The following is a 27,141-nucleotide window of genomic DNA, read 5'->3' as shown; positions in this document are numbered from 1 at the left end:
CCCACCCATCAGGTGAGACGCAGAGGAGACTCAGCGAGACACACTAACATTTTATCTCTATCCCAGCTTGGTTTCCTGTTGCTGTGATAAAATGCCCCAGCGAGAGCAACTGAGGATAAGGGTTGATTTTAGCTCACAGTTTCTGGTTACGGCCCATCACTTTTGGAAAGTCAAGGCTGGACATAAATCAGCTAGTCACACCCACAGTCAGGAGCAGAGAGGGAATGAGTGCATGCGTGCCTGCCAGGGCCCAGCCCATGAAATGGTACTGCTCACATTTAAGCAGGGTCTTCTAATCTCAGTAAACACGGTTCAGATAATCTCCCATGGGCACACCTACAGCACAGCCCAGGCACACCTGCAGACCAGCACGGCCCAGACACACCTGCAGACCAGCATGGCCCAGGTACACCTGCAGACCAGCACAGCTTAGGCACACCTGCAGACCCGCACAGCTTAGGCACACCTGCAGACCAGCACAGCCCAGGCACATCTGCAGGCCAGCATGGCCCAGGCACACCTGCAGACCAGGTGGCTCAGGCACACCTGCAGACCAGCACGGCCCAGGCACACCTGCAGGCCAGCATGGCCCAGGCACACCTGCAGACCAGCACAGCCCAGGCACACCTGCAGGCAAGCATGGCCCAGGCACACCTGCAGGCCAGGTGGCTCAGGCACACCTGCAGACCAGCATGGCCCAGGCACACCTGCAGACCAGGTGGCTCAGGCACACCTGTAGACCAGCACGGCCCAGGCACACCTGCAGACCAGCACAGCTCAGGCACCCCTCTCCCTGGCATGCACACACTCTTCTTTATTTTGATTTTGTTATGTCAGGTTGTCAATTAAAAGTGACCATCACGATCACTGAGAGATCTATGGAAGAAGAGGGTGCCGGTGGGGCCCATGGACAGTGCTCAACTTTTGGGGGGCTCTGCTTTTATTAGGGCCAATGTTGTCATCTGGCTGTCTGTCACAGAGTGTTGATAGAGACTTCAGAGAAAGTAAGAACCAAGAGGACAACTTCCTGCTGTCCCTGGTGCTGACAGATGTTTCCTGGGTGGTAGCTGGGGAGTGTGCTGAGGTTTGGGTCAGTGAGCTGAGGAATGAGTGAGTCATTCAGATGGGAGGAGAAGCTGTAAGGAGGCCAAAGGTGATGAGGTACAGCCAGTTTCCCATCAGTTCTGTCCGGCCTAGAAGGGATGCACAGCTGCGGCTGTGTTAAAGTTATGACGTCATCTTTGAAATCTGCATAGAATTGGACAGAAAGCTCTGCCCATCACCAAGCAGGCTCTCCTTGCATTTCTTCCTGGAGAGTTTCATGCGTTCATTTTTTTAAAAAATGATTTTCAAGAGAATCGGTTTTGCAGTGCCTTTTAAAACTCTGAAGTGCTACACTTAGCCACAGTTCATATCTTTTGACTCTTGCCTGGCTCATCTGTTTTCAGAACCAATACAAAATGACGTTTGGAATCTGACAGTGGCAGGAAGCACTCTGGCTCGCTAGATGTTAAGACCAACAAAATTGACTTTTTTCCTGTGAGTTTCAGGGCTTTATGTCTTTTTTAAAAAACTGTAATAAAAAAAAACACCTAACATGAAATTTGCCCTCTTACCCATTTGAGGGTGTAGTTCATCCGGGTACGAATATTTGTATATTGTTGTCCAGCAGATGATCGGAGCCTTCCAACTCACAAAATGTAATCTCTTCACCCATTAAACAATAGCCCTGCTCTCTGTCCCCACGGCCCCTGTCACTGCTCCTTTCCCTTGATTCTATGGTTTTAACTACAATAATAATAATAAGAAGAATGTGTGTCTGTGTATGTTTGTGTGTGCATGTGTGTATGTGTCTATGTGTTTGTGTGTATGTGTGTGCTTGTGTGTATGTGTCTGTGTGTTTGTGTGTATGTGTGTGCATGTGTGTTTGTGTGTGTATATGTGTGTGTTTGTGTGTGTCTGTGTACGTTTGTGTGTGCAGTGTGTGTGTGTTTGTGTGTGTATATATATGTGTGTGTGTTTGTGTGTGTGTGATTGTGTGTATGTGTGTACATGTTGTGTATGTGTGTGTGCACGCACGTATATACTATCACACACATGCCACAGTGTTCAAATAAAGGTCAGATGACAGCTTGTAGGACTATTTTTCACCTACCATGTCTACCCTGGGGATAGCACTCCGGTCATCATCTTGGTGGTAGGTGCCTTTACCCACAGAGCGTCTTGGTGGTAGGTGCCTTTACCCACAGAGCATCTTGGTGGTAGGTGCCTTTACCCACAGAGCGTCTTGGTGGTAGGTGCCTTTACCCACAGAGCATCTTGGTGGTAGGTGTCTTTACCTACAGAGCATCTTGGTGGTAAGTGTCTTTACCCACAGAGCATCTTGCTGGCCCACTTTGGGCTACTTTCCACACTTATATGAGTGGAGCTACATATTTGCCCTTTAGTGACTAGTTTCTTTTGCTTAATGTAGTGTCCTCAGGGTCATGTCTGCTGTAGTGTATCACAAATTTTGTTTTCAAGGCTGAGCGATATTCCATCAACTCTGTTGTCTGCCATTCGGTGAGGGATAGGGAATTGCTTCCACGTTTCCGCCATTATAACAGTGCTGCCGTCAGCACATCTGGGCACAGCTGTCCCTGTGTCATGGCATTTGGTCCTTTGGAAAGTGTGTCCACAGCAGGATTGATGGACCATGTAGGAATTCTGAGTTAAACTTTTGGGCAATCTTCAGACAATTTTTCATAAGAACTACATCATTTGACATTCCTGCCAATAGTGCACCAGGGTTGGAATTTTCCCAACTGTCAGCATTTGTTAGTTTCTCTTCTTTTTGCTTATTTGTTTTGGTTATGTTTGGGATAGTGTCTCCATCTGTAGCCAAGGCTAGCTCTGAACTGATGACCCTCCTGCTCTGGCCTCCTAGATGAGATTATAGGCATGAACCATGTAAAACAAGAAACCTGGCTTTCTTTTCTTTTGGATGTTGTCATTTCAATGGGTGTTGAGTGATCTCTCAATGTAGTTTTTTTTTAAGGTTTATTTATTAAGCATACAATGTACTGCTGGCAAGGAAGGCACCAGGTCTCATTACAAATGGTTGTGAGCCACCATGTGGTTGCTGGGAATCGAACTCGGGACCTCTGGAAGAGCAGCTAGTGCCCTTACCCTCTGAGCCATCTCTCCAGTCCCTCTCAATGTAGTTTTGAATTATATTTTTACCCACTCCCCTATCTATGCAGCCCTGGCTGGCCCATAGCTCACTATGTAGACCAGGCTGACCTCGAACTGACACTGAGATTTTCCTGGCTCTACCTTCTTAGTGCTGGGATTAAATGTGTGGGTAACTACAGTTGATCTTGCAATTTTTTAATTATATTTTTATTTTATATTTTATTTATTATTATATTTATATTATTTGTGTGAGTGTGCCTGAGCATGGCCTGTTAGTGTAGGTCACAGGGAAACTTGGAGAAGCCGATTCTCTATTCCACCATGTAGGTCCCCAGAATGGAACTCTAGCCGTCAGGCTTGGAGGCAGATACCTCTACCCGCTGAGCCATCTTGCTGGCCCTTGCACCTTAGATCATTTCCTCATATGATTGTAGACCATTTAAACATCTCCTTCAAAGAAGTCTATCCAGCACCTTTACATATGTGCTTATCATGTCGTATTTGTGCTTCTTGAGATCATATCTTGCTATACAGCCCAGGTTACCCTGATACTTGTGATTCTCTTGCCTCAGCTCCTCCCTGTATTTGAATTGCATTATGGCATTGTCATGGAGCTGTAGAACTCCCTCACATATTGAATAGTCACCACTTAGGTGTGTGACTTGCAGGTGTGTTCTGCCGGTGCCCTAGATTGCTCTTCCATTCTGCTGATCCTTTGCTTTGACATCAAGAGGTGTTCAGGACATGCAGATTATGGTCCAATGAGCAGAATATATTTGATTTTGGTGTCAGCTCAAGAAACCATGACTGAATCCCACACTTTAAGTCTTCTCCCCTGTATTGTCTTTTAGGGATACTTAGGTTTTAGGTGTTAATTGTAGGTCATTAGTCACTTCTGTGTTAATTTTTAGACATCCTATAAGGCAAAGCTCCGCCCTCATTCTCCTTATGTGTGTATTTCCAGTTTCCCAGCATTCATTTGTTAGAGAGACTCTCCTTTGTCTACTGGGGAGTCGTACTGCCTTTATTAGCAATCTTTTGTCCATTTGTGCAAGGGTTTATTTCTGGACTCACTATTCTGAACCACTGGTCTCTAAAACTATCTTTGTTGCTAGTGTTTGATGTCTTCATCATTGTGGTTTTAAAATCAGGAAATGTGAGACCTTCATCTTTATTTCCTCCCTCACCCCTACCTTTTGTTTTTGTCTGAGAGATTTGGTGATGGGATTGGGATTTGAGATTTCGAGTGAGTGTTAGGTTGCGTTATCGATTTCTGCAAATCGCATGGTCCTAGTTCGCTTCTCTGTTGCAGTAATGAGCAGCAGGAAGCAGCTTGGGAGAGAAAAGGTTCGTTTGGCTTCCAGTCACAGGGCATCATCAAAGGAAGCCAGGGCAGAGGTTTAAGGCAGGAACCTGGAGGCAGGAACTGAGGCAGAGGCCATAGAGGAGTGCTGTTCTTGCTCAGTCTGCTTTCTTATACATCCCAGGACCACCTGCACAAGGGAGGCACCGCCCATGATGGGTTGGGCCCTCCCACATCAATCATCAATCAAGAAAATGCCCCATATATAGGCATGCCCACTGGCCTGTCTGATGTGTGTCAAGTTGACAAAAGCTAACTAGCACAATTGCCTTTGCAGTTTTACTAAGGATTGCACTGAATCCAGAGATTGCTGTGGGTAATCTGACCTCTGAGTCTCTTGATCTACAAACATCTGTATGGTTTCATAGTGCACCTGTTGCTTACCTTCTGAGAAAACTTGTCCTAAGTAGCTTATTTTGTTATTTTTAATGTTGTAATAAGTAGAAACTTTTCTTTATTTCTTTTCAGATCATATGGAAATACAACTGACTTTTGTGTGTTGATTTTTTTTAAATCTTGAAATTTTGCTAAGATTGTTTGTTTTGCCACATCCTGCATAGCTCCAGGGATGAACTGGACTGGGGTCATGAGGGAATGAATAAGGGACAGACATCCATACACAGAAGACATATGTTGCAGGAGGTCCTTCCGCTCCTCCAGCCAATAGCCGCTGAGATACCAGCCCATTGGGGTGTGGTCTCTCTCTTTAAAAAAGCGGCATCTTCCCTCCTTGCTCTCTCTTACTTCCTGCTCTGCTTCCAGAGACTAGACTCCTTCCTGATTGCATAGAGGGCTGTTGTCTAGGATGGTGATCTGTAAGTTTTTCCCCCTTTAAATAAATACCACCTTATTAATCATAATTCCAAACTGCTGTGGGGTTGTTTGTGACTTACGCCTTCAGACATACATACACACATCCATGCATACATACACAGAAGACATACACACACACATACATACACAGAAGACATACATACATACACACATATATACATACACAGAAGATCTGGAATCAACTGGTCTAGGCTCTTGGATAAAGACGCCTCAGCAATGTGGAAGCTTAGGGTGTTATTATAGACAACTCATCAAGGAGAAAAGATTATTACACAGATACAACTGAACAAAGAAGTGGGTTGTTACATGCAGAAAATCAAGGAGGTGAAGTTATGATGTACAGCTGAACAGGGAGTCACGCTTAGCTAATCTTGGTAGGGACAGTCTGTAAAAATCTGGAGGAGAGAGCTACTGTGGACATTTTCCATGCACCCTGTTAGAATCTGTTCTGTCCCTGTCACTGGGCTGAGACAGTGAGGTTCCTAACCTGGCCATGGCCAGGACAAACAATACACATCCAACCCAGGGCTTCTCTCTCCCTACGTAGTTTTTGTGTGTGTGTGGTTTTTAAAAAGTTTGTGTTTCATTTGCATATTAGCATGTGTTGTCTACAGAGGTGTGCTTTTCCTTTCCACTGTGGATGGTTCACTTTTCTTGTCTAACTGCTATGGCACGCATTCCTAGTACTATGCTAAATGCTAGCGGCGCCTGTGAGCCTTGCTGCTCTTCTGTCTTGGAGAGAGTCTTTTCAGCCTTCCATCCTTGTGTACATTAGCTGTGGTTTCCTGTATGACTTCTACTGTGTGGGAAGTAGTCAGTTTCTGTTCCTAGTTCTTTTGAGTGTCTTTATCATGAAAGGGTTTTTGAGCACTTCTTTCTTTTTAAAAACTTTTATTATATTTTATTTATTATTGTTTTACTGGCGTGTGTACATGCCACAACATGCATGTGGGGTTAGCGGACAACTTCTAGGAGTTGGTTTTCTCCTACCACATGGGTCCCAACCTTGGTCAAACTTAAATTTCAGGCTTGAATGGCAAATGTCTTTACCTACTAAGCCACCTCACTGGCCTTCAAAGGCTTTTTCTGCACCAACTGAGATGATTGTGTGATGTTTGCTCTTCATCTGTTACTGCAATTATTACATTGTTTGATTCTGATCTGTGGAGATACCTTTTCATTCAAATTATAAATCCCATTTGGTTCTGTTCAATCTTTTCTCCCCCATTTTTTTTTTCTAGAGAAGGTTTTCTCTGTGTAGCCCTGGCTGTCCTGGAACTCGCTCTGTAGACCAGGCTGTCTTCAAACTCAGAGATCTGCCTGCCTCTGCCTCCCAAGTTCTGGGATTAAATGCGGATCTTTTTTTTTTTTTCACAGACCAAGCCTTGACCTTTATTAAAAAAGCCACACGTTTATTTCGCTTTCTGACTCTGCGCTTGTGCCTTCAACACTTTCACAACAATTTTCTGCTCCTCAATAAGGAAAGCCCGCTTGATCCTGTCACGGACACACTTGGCACACATGGAGCCACCATAGGCCCGGCTGACATGCTTCTTTGTCTTAGACAATCTCATGAGGACTTTCGGTCTCACAGCACGAACCCCTCGGAGTCGGCCTGGGCACACACCGCATGCTGATTTAGGTGCTTTTCCAACCTTCTTGGTGTAAAGGTAAACAATCCTGTTGCCAGGGGTTCGAGACAGCCTAGTTTTGTTGGAGGCTGTGTTGTAGGAGAGCCTACGACGGTATGTCAAACGCTGGACCATCCTGAGTGCCTCTAAGCACCGTCCCCGGAAGAGGACGCGGATCTTTTTAATAGATTTTCATCAAGGATATTGGCCTTCTTGCAGTGTCTCTGTCTGGTTTTGGTATCAAAGTGGTACTTGTCACATAGAAGGAAGTCAGAACTATTCTGCCCCCTTCAGTTCTGAAGAGGAGGGTTGATGCTAATTTTTCTTTCCATGTTTGATAGAACTCTCCAGTGAAGCCAATTGGTTTGGGACTTTCTTTCTTTGGGAGGTGTTTTTATTGCTGCTCAGACTCCTTGTTAATTAGGGGCTTGTTCATATTTTAATTTCTTTATGATACATTCTTAGTAGGTTATCTACTAGGACTGTATTCACTTCCTTTGGGCTATCCAATTTGCCAACGTGCAGTTATTCATAGCAGTCTCTTAGAATTCTTTATATTCCTGGGTGACGTCAGTTGCAATGGTCAATTCTTTCAGTTCACTCGTTAAGTATTTAAACTCCTCTCTCTGTGCCTCTTTTAGTTTCACTGAAAGTATTAGGATTCTGCTGATCTTTTTATAAAACCAGCTCCTGGGAATGCTACTTTTCCTTCCCATTGCTTTCCTGTTTTATGTCCATGTCTCTTGTGCTGATCTTTATTGGGTTCTTTCATCTGTCAGCCCTCTGTTTTGTTTTGTTTTGTTTTTTGTTGTTGGTTTTTTTTTTTTTTTTTTTGGTTTGCCAAGGTGTGAAGTGAGGTGGTAGCTCGGTCTTTACCTCATTTCAGCCCAGTACGAAGGGCTCTGGGCTCTGGGGTAGTGAGGGCTGTCAGCAGTATTATCGGAAGAGGGAGAAAAGGTGGGGAAAAAGCATGACTCATAGCTACAATGCTGTGTGTATGCACACAAGGGTAAGGTGCAAGTGTATGTGAGTATGTGTGCTTAAACATGCCCTCTCTAGCTCTGTAGACTTTCCTTTTCTTTCTTTCCAATCTTCTCCTCCCCCCTCCCATTTGAAGTATTGACACTTTTTGTGGCACTGGGAATCAAACCTAGGATCGAGTGCATGCTAGGCAATCACTACCAGTGAGCTACGCCCCCAGCTAGACTTCCTTTTCAAACTACAAAGTGATCCATGCAATTCACCTGCTCTGCTGGTCTCAGCGTGGAGCTTCAGACTAGATATGTGTGGTTTGCTAGACTTAGCGCTGAGAATGAGGAGGACTGTGGTTCTCCTGGCTGCCATGGGCTTCCGGGGGGGGGGTATGCATCCCATGCATTGGGGAAGCTGGAGGCAGGAACAGCCGCCTCTAGCTGTGATGTGGTGAAGTGGCTCTCATTAGGAAAGGTTCTGACAGCAGAAAGAAGCCAGCCAGCCTTTTTGAACGTGGAGGTTAAAGCAGGGTGGAGGCCGGGCTCCACAAACACATTTACAATCATGAAGAATGTTGTAATCGCGACTCCAAATGAACCAAGCTGGGACATCTGGGGGGCATGCATGGTGTGTGTTTGTTTTCAGCAGAAGGCTCTGGGATTGTTAGCCGGGTGCTCGAGAACAGAATCCCCTTTGGAAGCAGTCCAGCCCCAGCGGTCGGTCGTGCATTGTGTTGCCAATTAAAACTTAGTCTGGGACTGGGCTCCCTTGTTTGGGAATCCTTGGGAAGAGGTTTTCTTTCTATTTTGTCAGAGGGAAAAGGGGCAGAAAATCCACGGAAGATACTGTAGGTCACACCTTACTCTGTAGACTACTGAGGCCATCAGTTTCCCCGTGCACAAGAAGGAGACAACTGCTCATTGTCTTGGGGGCTTGGGGAGTAGGGAGTTAACAGAGAACAATTGGGGTGTGAGTGTGAACAGAGATCAGAGGAACAAATCCGGTACAGGCATCATTTTAAAAGTGCTCTGTGCCAGTCTGAGACCGAAAGAGTGAAGTAGCTGTTGCTTCCAAACAGCCCATGGCCCTCTGGAAAAACAGGATGTGTGACCCAGCAGAAGTCAGTGCCAGAAACACACGCCATGCAAAGAGCCAAAAAACAAAATCCCACTTCAGTTGATTTTTTTAGAAAAGTCATTTCTAGAGTGGGCAGGGCCACTCATCTCTATCGTCTCAGTGCTTGGGAGCCTGAGACAGGCGGCTTGCCGCCAGCACCAAACCAGTGGCGTGTATAGTTGGGGGCAGTCTATAAGAGTTCCAGGTCTATGATGCCCGAACCTCACCAGTAAACCACGAGCCTCATGGTAAAATACGGAATAATAGAAATGGGTTAATTTAGGACGTAAGAGTTAATTAATAAGAAGCCTGAGTCAAGCAGTGTTACAACTAAAAAAAAAAAAAGAAAGAAAGTTCCAGGTCTAACTGGAATAAAGGGTGAGACCCTGCTATTTTCACATATGTCTTTGCACTCGGATCCAATACAAGGCGTTGTTCATGGAATATAGGTTTTGCATCTGTTGTTGGTAATAAGATGGAGAAGGGGTGGTTATGGTGTTAAGGAAGGGAGAACCAATTGGCCTCTGCTGGTTATCAGAAACTATGCCATTCCCCTATCTCAGGTAGTCATTTTTCTGTGAAAGGGGAACCATGCATTTCGGTCAATGTTTTTCTTCTCTAAGACTTTCTAAGGTGATGTTTCTGGGAAAGTACTCGTGTTCTGTCACAAAGGTTTTAGGGACTGGGTTGATGGCATAGTGGGTAAGAGTGCTTGCTGCGCTAGCCTGAGGGTCTAAGTAAAGGTCCTCAGCACCCCCACAAAGAAATCTGGGGTACTTGTGCATGCGTGAAACCCCAACGCTGTTGGAGGCTGAGATGGGAAGGTTCTGGGGATTCACTAACCTGCCAGCTCAGTTTCAAGTTCAGTAAGAGACCCTGTGCCAAGGGGAAGGGCAGAGAGCAGTAGAGGAAGACACGTGTCACACTCCTTGGGCTCCCACATACACATGGACAGGTGCACACACCTGTCCTTACACCAACATGTACCACACAGCACGTGCACACACACAAAATAAGGAAGGAATTTTTGAAAGACACAGTTTAATCCATATTTATCATAATGATAGGAAAGAACAAGTGTGTCATCTCAGTCTATCGGAACTAGATATGTCATAATATGTAGGGCATAAAACCCCTACGGCCCTGGTCCCTGCAGCACTCAGCATAGCATGGAAGATACGGTCAGTGCCTACTGTTTGTTGAGTGGGGTCACAGTTTTTAATTCACTGGCAGAAACCCTGGTCTTAGAGCTCTGATACAGATTCCCCCTCATTGTAAGTATTCAGGGCCTTTTTGTGAAATTTTGGAAAAACACATTTCTTGAGTTCAAATCCTCTGATGACAGAAAGACAATTCTAGCTTTCTGGGATGAGAGCTATTATCTCATCACAAGGAGGAATGTCACGATCTCCTCTGCAGAAATTTTTTTTTATCAGATCTGAGACTCAAACTGGCAAGAATTCTTCAACGCATATATAATGAAATAAAAAAGCTACTGTCTCTTCAGACTTAGAAGTTTGGGGTCGGGGGTGGGGACAGAGAAGCAGATGGGAAGAGATGCTGGTGTTTATGCACGGAAAACACTCAGCCTCCCGCAATCACCAAGAGATGAGCTGTGTTATTGTGAGGCCTCTTGCAAGCTGGTACCCCTGCCATGTCCCAGATAAAGAGCATTGTTTTCAGTTGCTGTCCAGAGGGACTGTAAGGTCTTTGATATTCCCTGCTGGTGATTAAAGGGAGCTTCCTGCAGCGAGTCACAGCCCCGCTCTCTCTGGCTGCCCTTGTTGCTGCAATGACTTCAAGCTTTTGTTTTGAGTCCTCCTAAATCCTCTTTAATCCATAAGGGCTCTTGGTTTTCAAAAGGAAATGTCTTATTTCTTTTTTCCCCCTGCATATAGGACAATAGTAACTTTGCTTCTTAAAGTTTAACATTTTGATGCAAATGTGCACATGACAAATACCCTACAAGAGCTGTGATGAATTGGGCTGCACTGTGTGAGTGGAACATGGTGTCTGTCTGTTCTGATGCTTGCGGCCTTCAGTTTCCTGAAGCTTATTACAGTTTCCGCTGGGGCTGGAGAGCCGGCTCAGCAGTTAAGGTCACTGGCTGCTCTTGTAGGGGTCCAGGTTCTGTTACCAGCACCCACAGCAGCCTACAACTGTCCAGAACTCTGGTTCCGGGAACCCTGATGCCCTCTTCTGGTCTCCTTGATCACCAGGCATTCTTGCAATAACATACATACACACAAGCAAGCGTTTATACACATAAAATAAAAATAAATACATCCAAAAAACAAAATGCTTTTCCACACTGGCATGCTTATGTGTAGACAGAGCTCTGAACAGATCAATGCCAAGGCGATGGAGCTTAGATCTGCTGTGTAATCCTCGTTCCCCCCACTCTACCATGATGGCTTACTGGCTTTATCCAGGGCCTCCCATGTGGCAAGGCTTAGGCTGTGTAATTATATCACTTTGTTATATATTGGAATTGTAGAAACTTATCAGATATGCAGAACTGGTGTTTCTCAAAGCCCTGTGGGAATATAACCCCTTTGACATCGCTACTGGGTGACTAAGGAGGCTTCCCGCAGGAAGGTCCTGGTTAGGTGACCAGTAGAGAGAGCATGGGCTGCAGCCACTAACCCAACCACTCTCCAGAGCTCAGACAAGTCACTGGATATCCCTGAATTTATTTTCGTCATCTGTAAACCGAGGGTGATGATATTCTTGCAGCTAATGTGTGAGATTTAAGTGAAATAATCTCTGTAAAACTGGAGGTATCCAGTTCCCATCAGCTGCTCTTCCCTTCATCAACATCCATAGTCACCTCTTCCAGGCGCCGGCTCGAGTTTGGTTTGTGTTTGCCATAGCTGGATAATAGATGGGCTTCACTATGCCATAAGGGCAATAAATTGCCATGAACTTAACACGAACTCCCACAGGGACAATGTAGAGGCAATGCTCTGGGTCTCTTTCTGCTGCTGCCGTCTCTTAGGGCCCTCTCAACGGCTCCCACAGGTTTTCATCCAGGGAGGATGGTGAACCCTGGGCATAACAGTTTCTCTGATCTCCAGACTGTAATTTTAGGTTTCAGAAAAATCGAGCTGTCCTAAGACATGTCATTTTCTTGTCCCCAAAATGAGCATTCTAAAACAAAACATAAAAAAAAGAACAAACCATGTGCTGACCTTTAGGCACGCCCGTACAGAGCCTTTTGTCAGATGCTTGGTGACTCAGATTCAAAGCCCCTGCAGTCACCAGAAAGACCGTGTGTAAAAATGATCATGGTCACCATCACTTGGAGTACATTTGCTCACTCTGAGAACAGGGTGACTTTTCAAAAGCTGGCACATAACACAAGGTTACTGTCGCGGAAGAGGGCTGAAGGCTGGACTGAGGGAGGAAAAGAATGGCAAGAAAGGAAGATGGATGAGTGACAGGAGCCCAGCAGGGACTGCCTGTGCTAGACGCACACAGGGGTGGTTTCATCCCGGAACTGGGCCCTGGCGGGGTCCTGCTGTCTTAGATCCCTCTGCTCCTGCCCACTACTTTATGAGATTTGATGGCTTGTCTTCCCCCCATGGGGCATGTTCTTCACAGCTCCTGAGATAAACTTACTCCATCCCACACATACTTCTCTGTGCGATGCTACCAGGTCCTCTGCCCTGTCTCTGCTTCCTGATCTATGGCAGCTTTTCAACCTGCTCCTAAAAAGGCACTTTCCTGAGGGTGGGGAGCTTTTCTCATTTTCTTCCCTCTGCTCTTGCTGCCTCCCCTACATCTGTGGCACAGAGACACCCTTCGAGAGCCACCAGATGAATAGTCCTGTCCCAACCATGACGTGAGTTGCACGCTCGTGCGTGTAACCACCAAGCTCCATATGTCCAGCCAAACTGGCTCCTCTTGAGCACGGAACAGTCCGACTCTGCCTGTAGCAGGAGCAGAGGATAAAGCTTCATTATTTCATCCATTTTGGCCTGTGTGAGGCTCTGCAAAGGATGCTACACTGGCTGGTGTGGAAAGATCTCAAGACTGGCCTTCAAGGGAGGTAAGGGGCTCCCAGAGAAGCCTGTCCTGGCCATGGGCTCACCTAGGGAGTTTTGGCTGCTTTACCACAATACCGCAAGTCTGTTGACTGACAAGCCACAGAAGAGGAAGTGGTTGGTTGCTCATGGTTTGGAAGTAGGAGTCTGTCACTCACCAGGTTCTGTGAGGTCCTCTTCTGGCTTGCAGCCTGCTTCTCACTGTGTCTCAGAGAGGAGAAAGGCTCTCAGGGGCCCCGTTTATGAAGGCACTAACCATATTCATCAGGACTCGTTCCATTCTCTTGACCTAATTACCTCCCCAAGGACCACATCTCCAACAGTGGTACACAGTCGGGGTTTCAATGAGTGAAATTATTGGATGCTTTGGGGGGACACTCAGTCTTCACTGTCCCTAGGCTCCTTGTTGTGTCTATTTGAGATATATATGGGGTGTGTGTGTGTGTGTGTGTGTGTGTGTGTGTGTGTGTGTGTGTTGAGACAGGGTTTCTCTGTGTAACAGCCCTGGTTGTTCTGGAACTTGATTTATAGACCAGGGTGGCCTCGAACTCAGATATCCGCCTGCCTCTGCCTCCCAAGTGTTAGGTTTAAAGGTGTGCACTACCACACACACCTAGAATTCCTATACATTGATGGCTTTCTCCTAGACTATACTTTCAACTGCGTGTGACAAGCATGTATGAGTGTCAGTGACTGAATGAAGGGATCATGAAAGTTTTATGAGTAAAAAGGCAAGCGTAAAAGATTTCTGAACAACCAGCAGCCAAAGAGTAACTCAAAATTAAAAGCATAATGAAGCAGAGATTTGTGACATCACCCACGGGTGTGGCACTGTGTGACTTCACTGCAGCCTTGGTTCTGAACACAGTGCACTTTGCGCTGTGTGCGCCATCATGCCTGCAATGCCAGGGAACTTTGCTTGAAGCACCTAGGCCCATGTTCCAGGCTACTGTGTGCTATAAATTGTAGTGATATTTCATTTGCATTTTTATAAATAAGGCTTGCTCCAAGTTCTGAGAGTAAAACAGCCACACTGACCAGCCTTACAGGCCAGGCAGTGGTGACCAGTAGTCATAGAAACTGGGCAATAGTGGTGCACGCCTTTAATCCCAGTGGTGCACACCTGTAATCCCAGCATTGGAGAGGAATATAAGACGGGAGGAGACAGCTCTCACACACAGTCTCATTCTGAGATTCCTGGAGGCAGGATCACCATTTCCGACTGAGGTAAAGGTAAGAGCCAGTGACTGAATATTTTGCTTTTCTGATCTTCATATTGAATCCCAGTTTCTGTCTCTGGGTTATTATCAATCGTGCTATAATGAACTGTGGTGTTTTTACTATATATACAAAGTCTCCTGCTCCTGTAGGTACACAATGGCCTAGTCAGTATTTTCTTACTGTCCTTCCTCTGCATAGAAGTCTCTAATAATATTCTTTGAATTCTATGGTGTTAGAATGTGTGAATTTTTTAAATTGATGTTTGAGACTGCAGAGATGGATCAGTGGTTAAGAATACATGCTGCTCTTGCAGAATTTGGTCCCCGGAACCCACACTGGGTAACTTTCAGCTACCTGACCTTCAGCACCATGGGATCCAATGCCCTCTTCTGGCCTCCAGTGATCATTATGTGCGTGGGTGTGCACATCCACACCCATACCCACACCCTGTGCATATGCATAATAAAAACAAAAATAAAATAATCTTTGAATTGCTGTTTGAGTTACGGCCTTGAATTTTGTAAATCACTGAATAGATTTTGTTTTAGCATGGAATTTCCGACAAGTTCTGATATGGTCCTAAACTATACTTCTGCCACTTTGTACTACAAATTTACGTGAAGTAGAGTTCTTGGCATACACAGTTACTCAACCAGAATATCAATGAGTTCTGATAGACATTGAAGATGCTCAACGCCCTGTAGCATCAGATCTACAGCTAAGATTCAAATCTTTATGTTAAAATAAAACAATCACATCATTAGCATGCAAATTGGCTCTCATTTCAGTAGTGGGAAATCACAGGTATACCAAAGAACTGTTTTCAAATAAATGTATAGTTTCTTAGTGGTGAGTGTTCCCTTTGTATGCCCCTGGGGACGGCATCTCTGGAAAAGGCACAAGCAGAAGGCTACCCTAGACCAGGTTCTTCTGTGTGGGTAATTTTGACACATCCCAGCCCCTGTTGGCGCTTTCCCAGGCTCCCGCATTCCAGTCCGGCTCTTTGTGTGCCTGAAGCCGGCTGCGCGTGTGCTCTCAGACTCTCAGTAAAGGCAGTTAGTTCACCTGTGGTAGATGCCTCTGCCGTGACCTGTGGCACCCTGTCTGCATTTGTCCCTGCTGTGCTTTTGGCATGAACTCTCCTGAGCCAGGTCTGTTGCTGCCCTAGTAACCCTCTGCTGAGGGATGCCCCATGCACTATAGGGTGATCTGCAGTCTCTCTGGCCTCTACCAACCACATCAGTATCAGCTCCTTCCCGAGTGGTGACCGAAAATGTCTCCAGACATTACCAGATGTCTCCTGGGGGATAATGTCACCCTTGGTTAAGTGCCACTGGTCTAGACTGAAGCACCCTCCAAGGGCAGGTCCCTGGCTTCAAAGCCCTCCCACAGTATATAGGGGGTCAGTCTCCTCTGTGACTCTGAGCTGAGTCACTTGCCTCAGTTGCAAAGGCAGTGAGCAGGGGTAGAAATTCCAGGTGACATTGTGGGAGCCTTTTGATCTCCTTTGTAAGGCTTTTGGACCCTCTGTCTTCTAAATGTCTACATGGCGGTATGATAGAGAGCCCGAGTGTGTACCCATTGTACCTTCATATGCTCAGCAGCGAAGGCCAGTCACCTCTGGAGGCCTCATTCTCACCTGCCTGTCCTTCTTGCAGCATCAATAGGACCAGCTCTTCTGAACGAGTGTCCCCAGGTGGCCGGAGGGAGAGCTCCGGGGACTCCAAAGGAAGCCGCAACCGCACGGGCTCTACCAGCAGTTCCTCCAGTGGTAAGAAGAACAACGAGAGGTAAGTGGCCCTGCTGGCAATACCTTCTGACATGTTATTACCCGAGGCCCTGTCTGAGCTCCAGGCTTTCTGAGAATGCATTAATGGTGGGGGGTGGGGGGACATGGGGGACAGGGATGACGACAGCTGGCAATCACAGGTCACAGCCTGAAAACCTGTAACTCAGACTTCTAGCCCCCACTGTCTGGGTTACTGATACTAATAAAGCCATGTCTGAGAAATTAGCTCAGGAAGAGGATCTGAATTGCCAGGTGCGGTACCTCCCATCACCAATACAGCCTCCTAAATTAATCTTGAAATTAATTTTGCTGGAGTGTTTAAAGCTCGTCAGCAGTGCTTTCCGGGATAGACGGGTTTAAATCTGTGTTTTTATACTCACTCGGGGGCTGTTTTTGATAGTGAGCTAACGCCAAAATTATGAACCGTTTTCCATTCTGGTATCCTGTCCTGCACTTACTCCTGACTTTAAAGTTTCTATGACTTTTGTTTGCCGTGGATTATGAGAGATACTCGTGACTCACACAGTAACGTTTACTCACGAAAGCTACTTTTTGGCGCATTAACAGCCTGTTTTAAGAATGTGTTGTGTCAGTGAGGCTCCTGTGCCTGTCCGCCTTGTGTGGACCTTGCTCCTACCGCGCTCTGATTTTACTTCTGCTCTGTGAAGTCTGGGAAGGAGGCTCAGTTTTAGAGGTTAAGCTTGCTTCTTTTTAGATGTTCATGTAGGGAGACAGCTTAGTCAGAACACAGTTGGTTCCAAACCACAGACTGTAAAGCTTCCAAGTTTGAAACTATGTGGGAATTCAGTCTTGTAAGGGATGCTTGAACTCCTCAGTTCTAGCTCTGAAAAGGATCTTTGTAGAAGGAATGGGAGGAGGAGGAAGAGCTGTCTGGCTGTTCTTCCAGAGGGCCTGGGTTCGATTCTCAGCACCCCTATAGCACCCATACAGCAGCCTGAATGTAACTCCAGTTCCAGGATCTCTGATACCCTCTACCTGCATACTGCACACACGTGGTGCACAGACATACATGCAGGCCAAACACCCATACACATAAAATAAAACAATTTTAAAAAATATTGACACCTCTATATATTGTGTGGTAAGTTGTGTTCACGGTCCACTGACAACTTCAGAAACCATGGACTCATCTCCTCAGTATTAGTGCTTCTTAGGGAAGGGTTATGCTAATCTCATGCTAATGGAGGGGGGTGAGTGGGAGACCTTAGCAGTGAGGCCAGGTGGCCACAGAGTGTGGTGGCCAGAGTCTGCTGTGAATGGAATTCAGGCTGAGTTTGATGCTGATTTGAAATGTCTAGATTTTGGCAGGTCGTCCGAACATCCGATTTTGATTAGGAATTTCCAGAAAGAATCCGCATTGTGTAAGCTCTAGACCTGTTTTATCCTTTAAATCCCATGGCATTGGTTAATGTCCTGGGTAAATATTTCCATAAAAGATATTTACAAAGGGATTTTTGAGAAATGCTCCGGGAAGGAATTTTGATTTGGAAATGAGAGAATGGGAATGTTTGCAAATCATTTTCTAAAAATAATCCTGGCCACTGAAAGTGTCCTCTTGAAGCCAAACCCTCCATCTCATTGGAGCCGAGAGACCACCCAGGCCATCGTGCTGCCAGAGAGGACACTTGGGGCCATGGCAGTGATCCGGTCAAGCTAGCAATGTGGGCACTGCCTGGCCCAGCTCCTCATTGCTCTCCCCACATGAGCAGCCCCCTCCTGGCCAGCTCCAGCATTGCACCCCAGGCCCCGGGGCTTACTAAGGAACCCTGGGATTCTAGGCTAGTACCAGAGGAAAGCTGGGGCTGAGTTCCAGTGAGTTGCCTTAGGTGGCCGCCTCCCATCTGAAAGGATCTGCCTGTTCAGTTCCTGTAGGCCATGAGAGTCTGAATGGAAAGTACGTGGAAAGATCTGGGCACCTTCACTTGAGAGAGCCCTGGCTTTTCCTCTGTGGTTTTGAGACTTTGGGGCCTCATCTTGTCACTCTGTGCTAACTAGGAAGACAACATCAGTGCTTGGTGCTCACTCAGTACAGGGTCATCTGTGCTGGGCAGCAGGGCCCAGGAAGACAACACGTGAGGCTTCTCGAACTTCTCAGCCAGCTCCTCCTCAAGCGTAAGGAGAAAGTGATTGATGATTTCTGAAGTGACCCGCCTTTTCTTTGGGTTGGCAGGTTTAATTATTACACCTGTATGAATGGTCCAGGCCCCTGCACACAGCTCAGATTTTGGCGCAATCTAACTGTGATTCTGTGGATGGATGGCCCACCTCATGATCCTCCCAGCGGCCAGCCAAGCACCTGTCGTGCACTGGCTGCAGAAGGTTGGCTCTGGCTGGAGGCCCTTCCACTTCCTCTGAGGGCATTCTTTGGCACATAGGTAGAAGGGCACCCATGTCACCCAGATCTGTGGACTGAGACCTCACACATTAGTAGCCACAATACTATGTGTCACACCCCACGTGCAAAGCTGTCATTGGTGTGAGAATGCCACACCAATGTGTGTATTCCTCAACATCAGTGAGAGTAACTATAGGGCTATTCTGTATGCATTGCGCAACTCGTCGCTCTTGAGCAGAAAGTGTTTGGCACGTCCTGAGCATTCCCTGAACGCAGTAACTTCTCCTAAGGCAGGTGTGCTTTTCTTTTCTTTAGAGCTATGTTCTTTATTAGGCCTCCCATGTTTCTGCTCCCATATCTCATTTTCTTTAGCAGTCGTCAGTGGAGGTGCCAGTCTGGCCTTCCATCTTAGACTGTTTAACATGCAAGAATACTTGCTTCTACCCCGCCTCAGGATTTGAACAGCATTTAATCTCTGCACTGACGACTCTTCCGTTCGAGACAAAAGCAATGTAGGGCAATGTAATATTTTACTTTATGTAATATTCATGGCAAATGAATATTAATAATTACATAATGAGTCTTGTCACCACGAAGTACTTATTAAATTTAAATAGGGAGTTGGCAATAACATTCTGAAAGAAGAACGTGATGTAGCCAGTACACTAATCCACTGAGGAATTTTTTTAACTTAAAAATTTTTATACGAGAGAAATGACAGCTTATTTATAAGTTTGTAGGCACCATGTACATTAGATGCTGCTGGAACTGAGAAAGCCACTGGTCAAGATGTGTCAACTTCATAATTAAGACACTGCGTCTCTACAACTTGCTGCTATGGGCTGCTTTTGTGGAGTAAGAACTGTCTAGCCATCCGTTGGAAACTCGGTTGTCACATACGTATGCACTGCCTGTCTTTGGATTCAACAAATTCGTGGAGGAAAACAAGTATCCCACCAGGTGCCACGCCTTTCTGCTGTACAGCCCAAACCATGGCAGGCGGCCCCGCTGCTTTACAGGTGGCGAGGTCAGCTGTGCTGGGCTCTCTGGCCTTTCCTCCTTCCTAGGGCTCTACAGGTGGTGAGGTCAGCTGTGCTGGGCTCTCTGGCCTTTCCTCCCTTAGGGCTCTACAGGCCATGACTTTGTCCTCTGGCCGCTTCCTCCAGTTGCTAACGGCTCAGTTGTTTAGCTTCTGTGTTGCCATCCTAGTGGTGACCTTGGTGCTGAGCTCTGGGTTCCAGGTCCTTCGTCTGGCTCCTCATCCTCTCCTGGGCCCTGACATCACACTTTTCTGCCATGCCTCTTTTGTTGTCCAGCAGGTTATTTTTTCCTTTCTTTTAAAGTTAGTTTATTACACAAGTTACCTGTTTCTGAAAATCCCAGGAGAGGACTTGAAAGTCTCCCATGGTGTCAGCAGTGATTCAGGACTCAAGGGGCACTTTCCTCATTCCCAACCAGATCTTCTTTCTAGGGCACCCTGCAGGTGGTGTGGTTAATTTTGACATCACTGGCTCCTCTTTGTTTCGCTGTATAAGCACAGTCCTGTGTTAGCAGATGGACTCATTTTAGAGGTGGGTCCCCACACATCCAGTCAAGTACACAGAGCACTTTACACAGTTAGGTAGTAACAGGATTTTCTTTATCACACACACAATGAAATACTGTTTTGAATAATCTGAACACCCAGGTAACTGTTTATGTATAGTGAATGTTGGGGACTTTAAAAACAAAAGACAGGATTTTGTCAGTATGTTTCAGCTTAGCCTAGAACTGGCTACGGCACTGGTCTGGTGTGCGCAATCCTGCCTTAGCCTTCCAAGTGCTAATATTTCAGAAATGGGCCACCACGTTCAACCCCAACGAGGTTTTTCTCAACCAGTCAGACTAGTTCACCGTCTCGAACAGTGCCAAGGCACAAGCATCTGTTGAACAACTGTGCTTATCTGTCTAGTGAGATGAGAGAAGGCTAGAGTGATGGAGCCTGACGCTCACACCCAATTTTCCATCCCAGCCCTGCCACTTTTTCTTCTATGAGTCTAAGTGACTTGACTTTGAAAGGGAAGGTGAATTCTTCAGCATAAATAGTGTCTATCTCTATCATGAGATATCATGAGGATTGAATGAGGTCCTGCCCCCAGCTTCCCCACACCGGGGTGGCCTGCCGTTGCCATGCACAACTGTGATTATTGCTGCTCTATCCCAGGGTATCAGGGTCCATGTTTGCGCGTGTTTGTTCACACCCCGCCTCCCCCCAGGAAAGATGCCGCTCTTCTTGTGGACCGTTGGTGTCTGTCACTGTGATGAAAAGCAACTTTCAGCTCACGGTTCCAGGTCAGGGTCTGTCACTTTGGACAAGTCAGTGTGGAAGCTTGAGGAAGCGAAACCCATCACTTCCATAGTCAAAAGCAGAGGATGTGTGTGTGGGGGGTACTTGGGTTCAGTTCCCAGAACCCGTGTTGTGAGGCGAGGGGAGGTCACAGCCATGTGTACCTCCAGTTCCGGGGATCCAACATGCTTTGCTGGCTTCTGTGTGCACCAGACGTGCATGTGGTGTACAAGCATGCATGCTAACAAAACACCCACACACGTTAACTTTTAAACGGAGGAGCAGAAAACAAGCCCCTCTCCACAAATGGTGCTCCTTATATTCAGGATAGGGTGGGCCCTCCCCCACCCCAGGTAACCCAATCCAGACAATTTCTCACAAGCTAATCCAACTCAGATAACTCCTCAGAGAGACGCTCTTCCCAGGTGTCGCTGGGTCGTGTCCTGTTGACAATACTAACCATCACACAGACATTTTGGAATCTGTGCCTTTTACTGCCAGCCTGAAAAGAGAGGGATCAGGAACTTGGACAATGCCTATCACCTTACCATACAGTCCCACAGCTCTGCTTCAATTGGTCCTGCTATGTGTTTGGCCTGACGCAAGGCAGGATGGGGAATGGAATGGGCTACATGAAGAGATTCATCCTCACAGCCCAGAGCAGATAAAATGGTGCTCAAACCATCTTAAAGCGTGAGAAGGAGCTTACCTCCTGAGTCACTCTGAGACTCCTCCCAGTACCTCCTTGTGCTGTGGTCTCCCCTCTGGTGCTGTGGAGGGTGGAGGGGCTATGTTTGGACGGACTTCAACTCACCCTGCAGGGCTCAGCCCTTCTTTAGGCACCATCTAAGGTAGTGTTTTGCAGAGAGCCTGTGTCTGTGGTTGAGGGTTTGCTACCCTCCTCTGTGCCCCCCTCCAGTCCCACCCATGACCTCCCTTGAGCTCTAGGAGGGCAGAGAAATTGTCCTTTCTCGGTCTCTGATCCTGCAGCACTTTGCAAAGTGCAGGGAATAAAAAAAAAAACTGCCCAGTATGCATTCCTTGAATGAGTGAAATTACATAAAAACCTAGAACCGTTTAAGAAACTGGTAAAGAGCGCCATCTAGAGGTTGATTATTGACACCGTGCTTTAGCCTTAGCGTTGTTTTGTGTTTTGGTCCCTTAAAGAATCATGGCACTCTTCAAGCCCTGGGGCCATTTACCTCTTTCAAGGTATAAGATAATTGGTGCTAGCTTTCTTTAGTTGTTGTGAGCATCAGCAGAGGGCCCCAGAGATAGAGAAAATGTGGGTTCTCGTGGGTGAAACTGACCGAGAAGTAATTAGCACCAGTGTGTGGGCACTCTGTCCTATCTCACTCAGAGGTGGTTCTGTTCGTCTTGTGGATGAAGGAGCAAAGCTTACTGAAGGGAGGCTGGCTGTGTTTCCCCAGTGTGCTGCACAGCTTTGATTTAAAGGAACAAAACCCTCCAGTACCCCTTGGTGCCTCTTCCATGACCTTTGGTACCCACCTTGTATCAACTGCTCCTAGAAGTTCTTCCCTCTTCTCAGAGTCCTAGAGACCTGAGCACCCTTCAGGGTTCAGATTCCTCTTGTCTATAGCTATGTATACGTGTGTGCATGTGCATGGTGTGTGTGTGTGTATGTGCGTGTGTGCTTCGTGTGCACATGTGCGTGCCTTTGCGTTCACCTATATGTACATATGAGTAAGCCAGAGGGTAATGCTCAATCACTCTCCACCTTTATTGCGATGACTCTCTCACTGAACCTGGAGTTCACTGACTGGCTGTGCTGGCTAGCCAGTGCATCCTGGAGATCCTTCTGTCTCTATCCCCTTGGGCCCCTCCCCCACCAGCACCAGCCTCTATGTGTGGGCGCTGGGGATCCGAACCCAGGTCCTCATACTTTGCAGCAGGTACTTTGTTGCCAGAGTCCCCTCTCCAGCTCCCGTAACTGCATTTTCCTGTTTCTGGAAACTGCCCAGGATCCCTGATACCAGTATCCAAGGCTTCTGCCTCTTTTTACCTGTGTGATCAGCATCATGAGGAAAAGAGTTCTTTCCTTGTCTTTTGATCTCCTATCTGGCTGTCTTGATCCTGTTTCTATAACCTCGGGTGATTCGCCTTGCTGCCTTTTTCTTAGCCTCCCCTCTCCTGTCCTCACTCTGCCTGTGAGGCTAATACATAAGTGACATGGAATCAGAACTCTGGACAGATCACCAGTCTCTTGCCCTGATAGTGGGGACAAGCCAGGTGGGCCACAGGAAGACAGCTATCCTAAGTCTGATACAGAGCTGAGGTGGTATACTAGACTTACTGCGGTGTTGGCTGGACATCCAAGAAGGCCTCAACAGGAAGTGGCCACAAGTATAGACACAAGCAGCAGCTGTGTGCCATTTGCAAGCTGATGTCCAGGAGGAAGGTTGGAGCCAGTGCTGCATGCTGGAGTGCACCAGGCAAGCACACAGGACAGCAGCTACAGGCTGGAGACAGGCCAGGGCTACTTAGTCAAGGAGTGTGGCTTGCCTAGGGCCATAGAGCCCCAAGGGAAACCCAGGTATTTAGATGGAAAGGCCAAACAGGGCTTCTACAGCCCTGATTTTGATGACCACAGTTCAGAGTCTAGAAAGCTTCTCCAACAGTAAATTCTGGTGCTTAAGTCTGAGCCAGGTGTGAGCCACCGTGCAAGCAGTAGCCTTACCACCCACACCACACATGCGTGCAGTGACCTGGAAATCAAGGGTGGTGATGGGTAATACCATTGATACAGTGTGGTCTAAAGGGTGACTTCTAGTTAAAGTATTTTTCATTGTATTTCAAATAGGAACTAAGGAGACAAAATGTAACCTTAGGATTGTAGGAGAAATGGCTCCATTAGAATGCCCGCCATGCAAGGTGATGTGCTAGTTAGTTTTGTGTCCACTTGACACAAGCTGGAGTCATTTGGGAAGAGGAACCTCCATTGAGAAAGGGCTGTTGGATCCCGCGGAGCTGGGGTTACAAATGGTTTGCTTGACCTGCCATGTGGGTGCTGGGAACTGAACCCGGGTCCTCTGATAGAACAGATAGTGCTCTTGACTGCTGCGCCATCTCTCCAGCCTACCTAAAATGTGTTTTATTAGTTTTTCTCCCTTTTGTCCTCCCCTTTTCTTGGTCCCCCACGTATCCCTGACTTCCCACAGCCTTCTTTCCACTTTCAAGTTGCATATGCTTTATTGCCCTCCCTCCCCTCCTATCCCTTCCCCACTCCTCTTTCCCTCTGGGGTCTCATATGAAATGTCGGAGCCTACACCCACTCCCCACTGCATGCACACATGCAGGCAGACGATGGAAGCAGGACTCTGATAAAAGGACCTGCATGCATGCTGGCTAGTTCTGAGTCAACTTGACACAAGCTCAAGTTATCAGAGAGGAGGGCACCTCAATTAAGAAAACGCCTCTATAAGATCGGGCTGTGGGCAAGCCCATAGGGCATTTTCTTAGTTACTGACTGATGGCAGAGGGACCAGTGCATTGTAGGTGGGATCACCCCTGGGCTGGTGGTCCTGAGTTCTATAAGAAAGCAGGCTGCGCAAGCTATGAGGAGCAAGCCAGTAAGCAGTACCTCTCCATGGCCTCTGGACCAGCTCCTGCCTTCAGGTTCCTGCCCCGATTGAGTTCCTGTCCTGACTTTCCTCATTCATGGATTGTTACCTGGAAGTGTGAGCTGAAATAAGCCCTTTCCTCCCCAAGTTGCTTTCATCATGGTGTTTCATCACGGCAATAGTAACCCAACTAGGTTACTACACCATTCTGTGATGTTTGTCCTTCTGAGTCTGTGTTATCTCAGTTAATATAATATTCCAGATCCATCCATCTCCTGTAAATTTCATTTCTCTTTGCAGCTGCATAAAACTCCATTGCATGCCTACACCACATTTTATTCTGTGGGTTGACATCTGACTGGTTCCATCGCTTCTGTGGATGGACAGACAGCTGGTTCAATTACTTCTGTGGGTGGACAGACAGCTGGTTTCATCCCTTCTGTTGGTGGACATCTGGCTAGTTCCATCCCTCTGTGGATGGACAGACAGCTGGTTCCATTGCTCTGTGAGTGACATACAGGTGGTTCTATCCCCTTTGTTGGTAGACATCTAGCTAGTTCCATCCCTCTGTGGATGGACAGGCAGCTGGTCCCATCCCTTCTGTTGCGAATAGTGCAGCCATAAGCATGAATGTGTGGATATCTCTTTGGCAGGAAATAGACATTCCTGCTCATTTTAAACAAGTTCCTTGCGTCTGAGAGAGGGAGAGCAGGAAGTTTTAAACCTTACACATTCATCAGGGCCACTCTCACCTTGAGTAGCCAACTGTCCCCTAGCCTGTATCTGCTCTCCTTGAGCACAGCTTTGGTGAAAAACAGGGTTGCTATCTCATTCACTTAATTTTGAACATTTTTATATATATATGTTTCTTCTGCGGTAGATTTGGCCTTGTTTTCCTAATTCGTACATAATTTCCACACCATGCGTGTGGAAAATGGCTGTAGCGTGTGGCTGGGGAGTGGTGAGAGGGAACACCCAGGTGCTCTACAAAAAAGTGTTTGGAGGCTGGGGAGGTGGCTCAGCAGGTAGAACACTGGCAGTGCAGGGATGAGGACTGGAGTTTGAATCCCCAACGGCCCAATAAAGAGTGGGTATGAGGGAGGGGGAGGCGGAGATCCTCAGGAGCAAGCTGGCCAGCCACAGAGTTCTGGGTCCAGTGGGAGACCCCGCCTCCATCTGTGAGGTGGAGAATTACCAAGGAAAAACATGATGTGTCCTTGGACCTCCACTCATTTTTTTTGTTTATTTTCACAGCAAACCCAAGGAGCCCACATTCAGCCCAGGTAAGTTCTGATTTCTTTCTTGAGTAGGGGGAGGGCTGAAACTTAGACCTCGGCTGAATGGCAAATAGGAAGTGGTGGCCTCAGAGCCAGGCCTCAGGTACCTCAGGAAACAGCGCTGTGTTTGTGAGTGCAACACGACAGCCATTGGCAGCTCAGCCAACAGCAGGGTTGCCAGGAAACAGGCATTGAGACTAGACCCCTCCCCGCCCCTTGTCAGACCCACACAGGCCAGTAAGGGTTAGAGTGAGAACTCCTATAGTAAAGATTCCCGTCTCTCTGCCCTGCTCCTCCGGCCTCTCCTCAAGGGAAAGGCTCTCCCTCATAAAGCTGTTCAAAATACCTGCTCCCTTTCTGCCTCCAATTTCCTTAGTTACAAACCAGTACTTCGTAGATAGCTGTCCATCAATCTCTCTAAATCACACTTTATAAGAAAGTGGATGCTACATTCTCTTTTTTAGTGTATTAACTGTATTTTAAGATATAGTTAAACATGCGAAAATTATGAGTGTGTAATTGATTTTATTTTTTCCGGTTTCCCCTTTCCATACAAAATAAAGATTAATCCCTGAAAATGTAATCACCATAAACCCACAGGCGTGCAACTGAACATACATGTCAGGATACATGAAATGTCCCCTTGTTCCATTGTCCTCTGGGGGGCAGGGTAGCACCAGCCAGCAGCTGGCCAGTGAGCACCCCACCCCAGACAGGCCAACCACACTTGCGGTACCAGCCATCTCTTTGTCTAGCCCTTCAGTCTCCGAAACCCCAAGGGAAGCGCCGGGTGACACACTGCAAAGGTAGGCAGAGCTTCCTGGCCCACAGCTCTCTGCACGAGGCTGCTGCCCCAGTCCAGAGGCTGTTTTCATACAGGCAGAGCCCTCCTCGCATGACGTTTCTGTAATTTGTCTTAAGTTCAGCGCACCTCTGGACATTCACTGGGATGGGCTTCGACACGTGGCTGTGGTTTGGACTGCCATTCATCATTGGCTGACCATAGGCGGTCTGGAAGGATCCTGAGGGAGCTAGAAGGCAGCCCCTTGAGTGTCCACTGTTTGGCATGAAGCTCTGCACTGCTGACCTCTCCCCCCACTAGCACCTCTGGGTTTGGTGATTGCGTGTTGTGCTCCTAACATGTCTGAAAACAGCATTGCTTTCCCATGTCGGTGTTGACTGTAGACGTAGGCCCTCTGAGTTTCTAGTACACAGCAGCACACAGCTAAACATTGTTTTGGCCTAGGAAGTGATTTTTTTCTGGTCAGGTAAGGAAACCTCAGTCACGGGCGTTCTTCACTGGAACCTAACCACCACGTGATTTCAACAGACTGCCCAGTAGACTGTGCACTGTCTGCGCCCACAACTGGCTCTCCATCTTTTGGAAATGACGTCATATGGGCCTTAGCCCTCCACCCGGCTGGGCTGATGCACATCTGACAGAGAGTTAGCGGA

General features: G+C 47.1%; 2 protein-coding genes across 5 annotated transcripts in view; one reads left to right on the top strand and one right to left on the bottom strand.

Moving 5' to 3' along the window:
* Window positions 1-27,141, top strand: part of Eml1 (EMAP like 1) — a 159,805-nt gene that overhangs the window by 98,322 nt on the left and 34,342 nt on the right. For 2 of the 4 annotated variants that reach the window (XM_075948091.1, XM_075948088.1), the window contains exons 4-6: window positions 16,016-16,147; window positions 25,664-25,692; window positions 26,442-26,492. In XM_075948091.1, coding sequence (XP_075804206.1) covers window positions 16,016-16,147; window positions 25,664-25,692; window positions 26,442-26,492 — 212 coding nt within the window. The remainder of the gene's footprint in view (window positions 1-16,015; window positions 16,148-25,663; window positions 25,693-26,441; window positions 26,493-27,141) is intronic. The other 2 variants (XM_075948090.1, XM_075948089.1) reach the window with 1 other exon arrangement.
* LOC142835009 (large ribosomal subunit protein eL34) lies at window positions 6,748-7,167 on the bottom strand. The gene has a single exon (XM_075948095.1). It carries the CDS (start codon window positions 7,135-7,137, stop codon window positions 6,784-6,786), a length of 354 nt encoding a protein of 117 aa, XP_075804210.1. The 5' UTR covers window positions 7,138-7,167; the 3' UTR covers window positions 6,748-6,783.

The sequence above is a fragment of the Microtus pennsylvanicus genome, chromosome 14 (genome assembly GCF_037038515.1).
Source record: "Microtus pennsylvanicus isolate mMicPen1 chromosome 14, mMicPen1.hap1, whole genome shotgun sequence".
In the NCBI taxonomy this organism is placed as follows: Eukaryota; Metazoa; Chordata; class Mammalia; order Rodentia; family Cricetidae; genus Microtus; species Microtus pennsylvanicus.
This window is presented reverse-complemented; position numbering and strand designations above follow the sequence as displayed.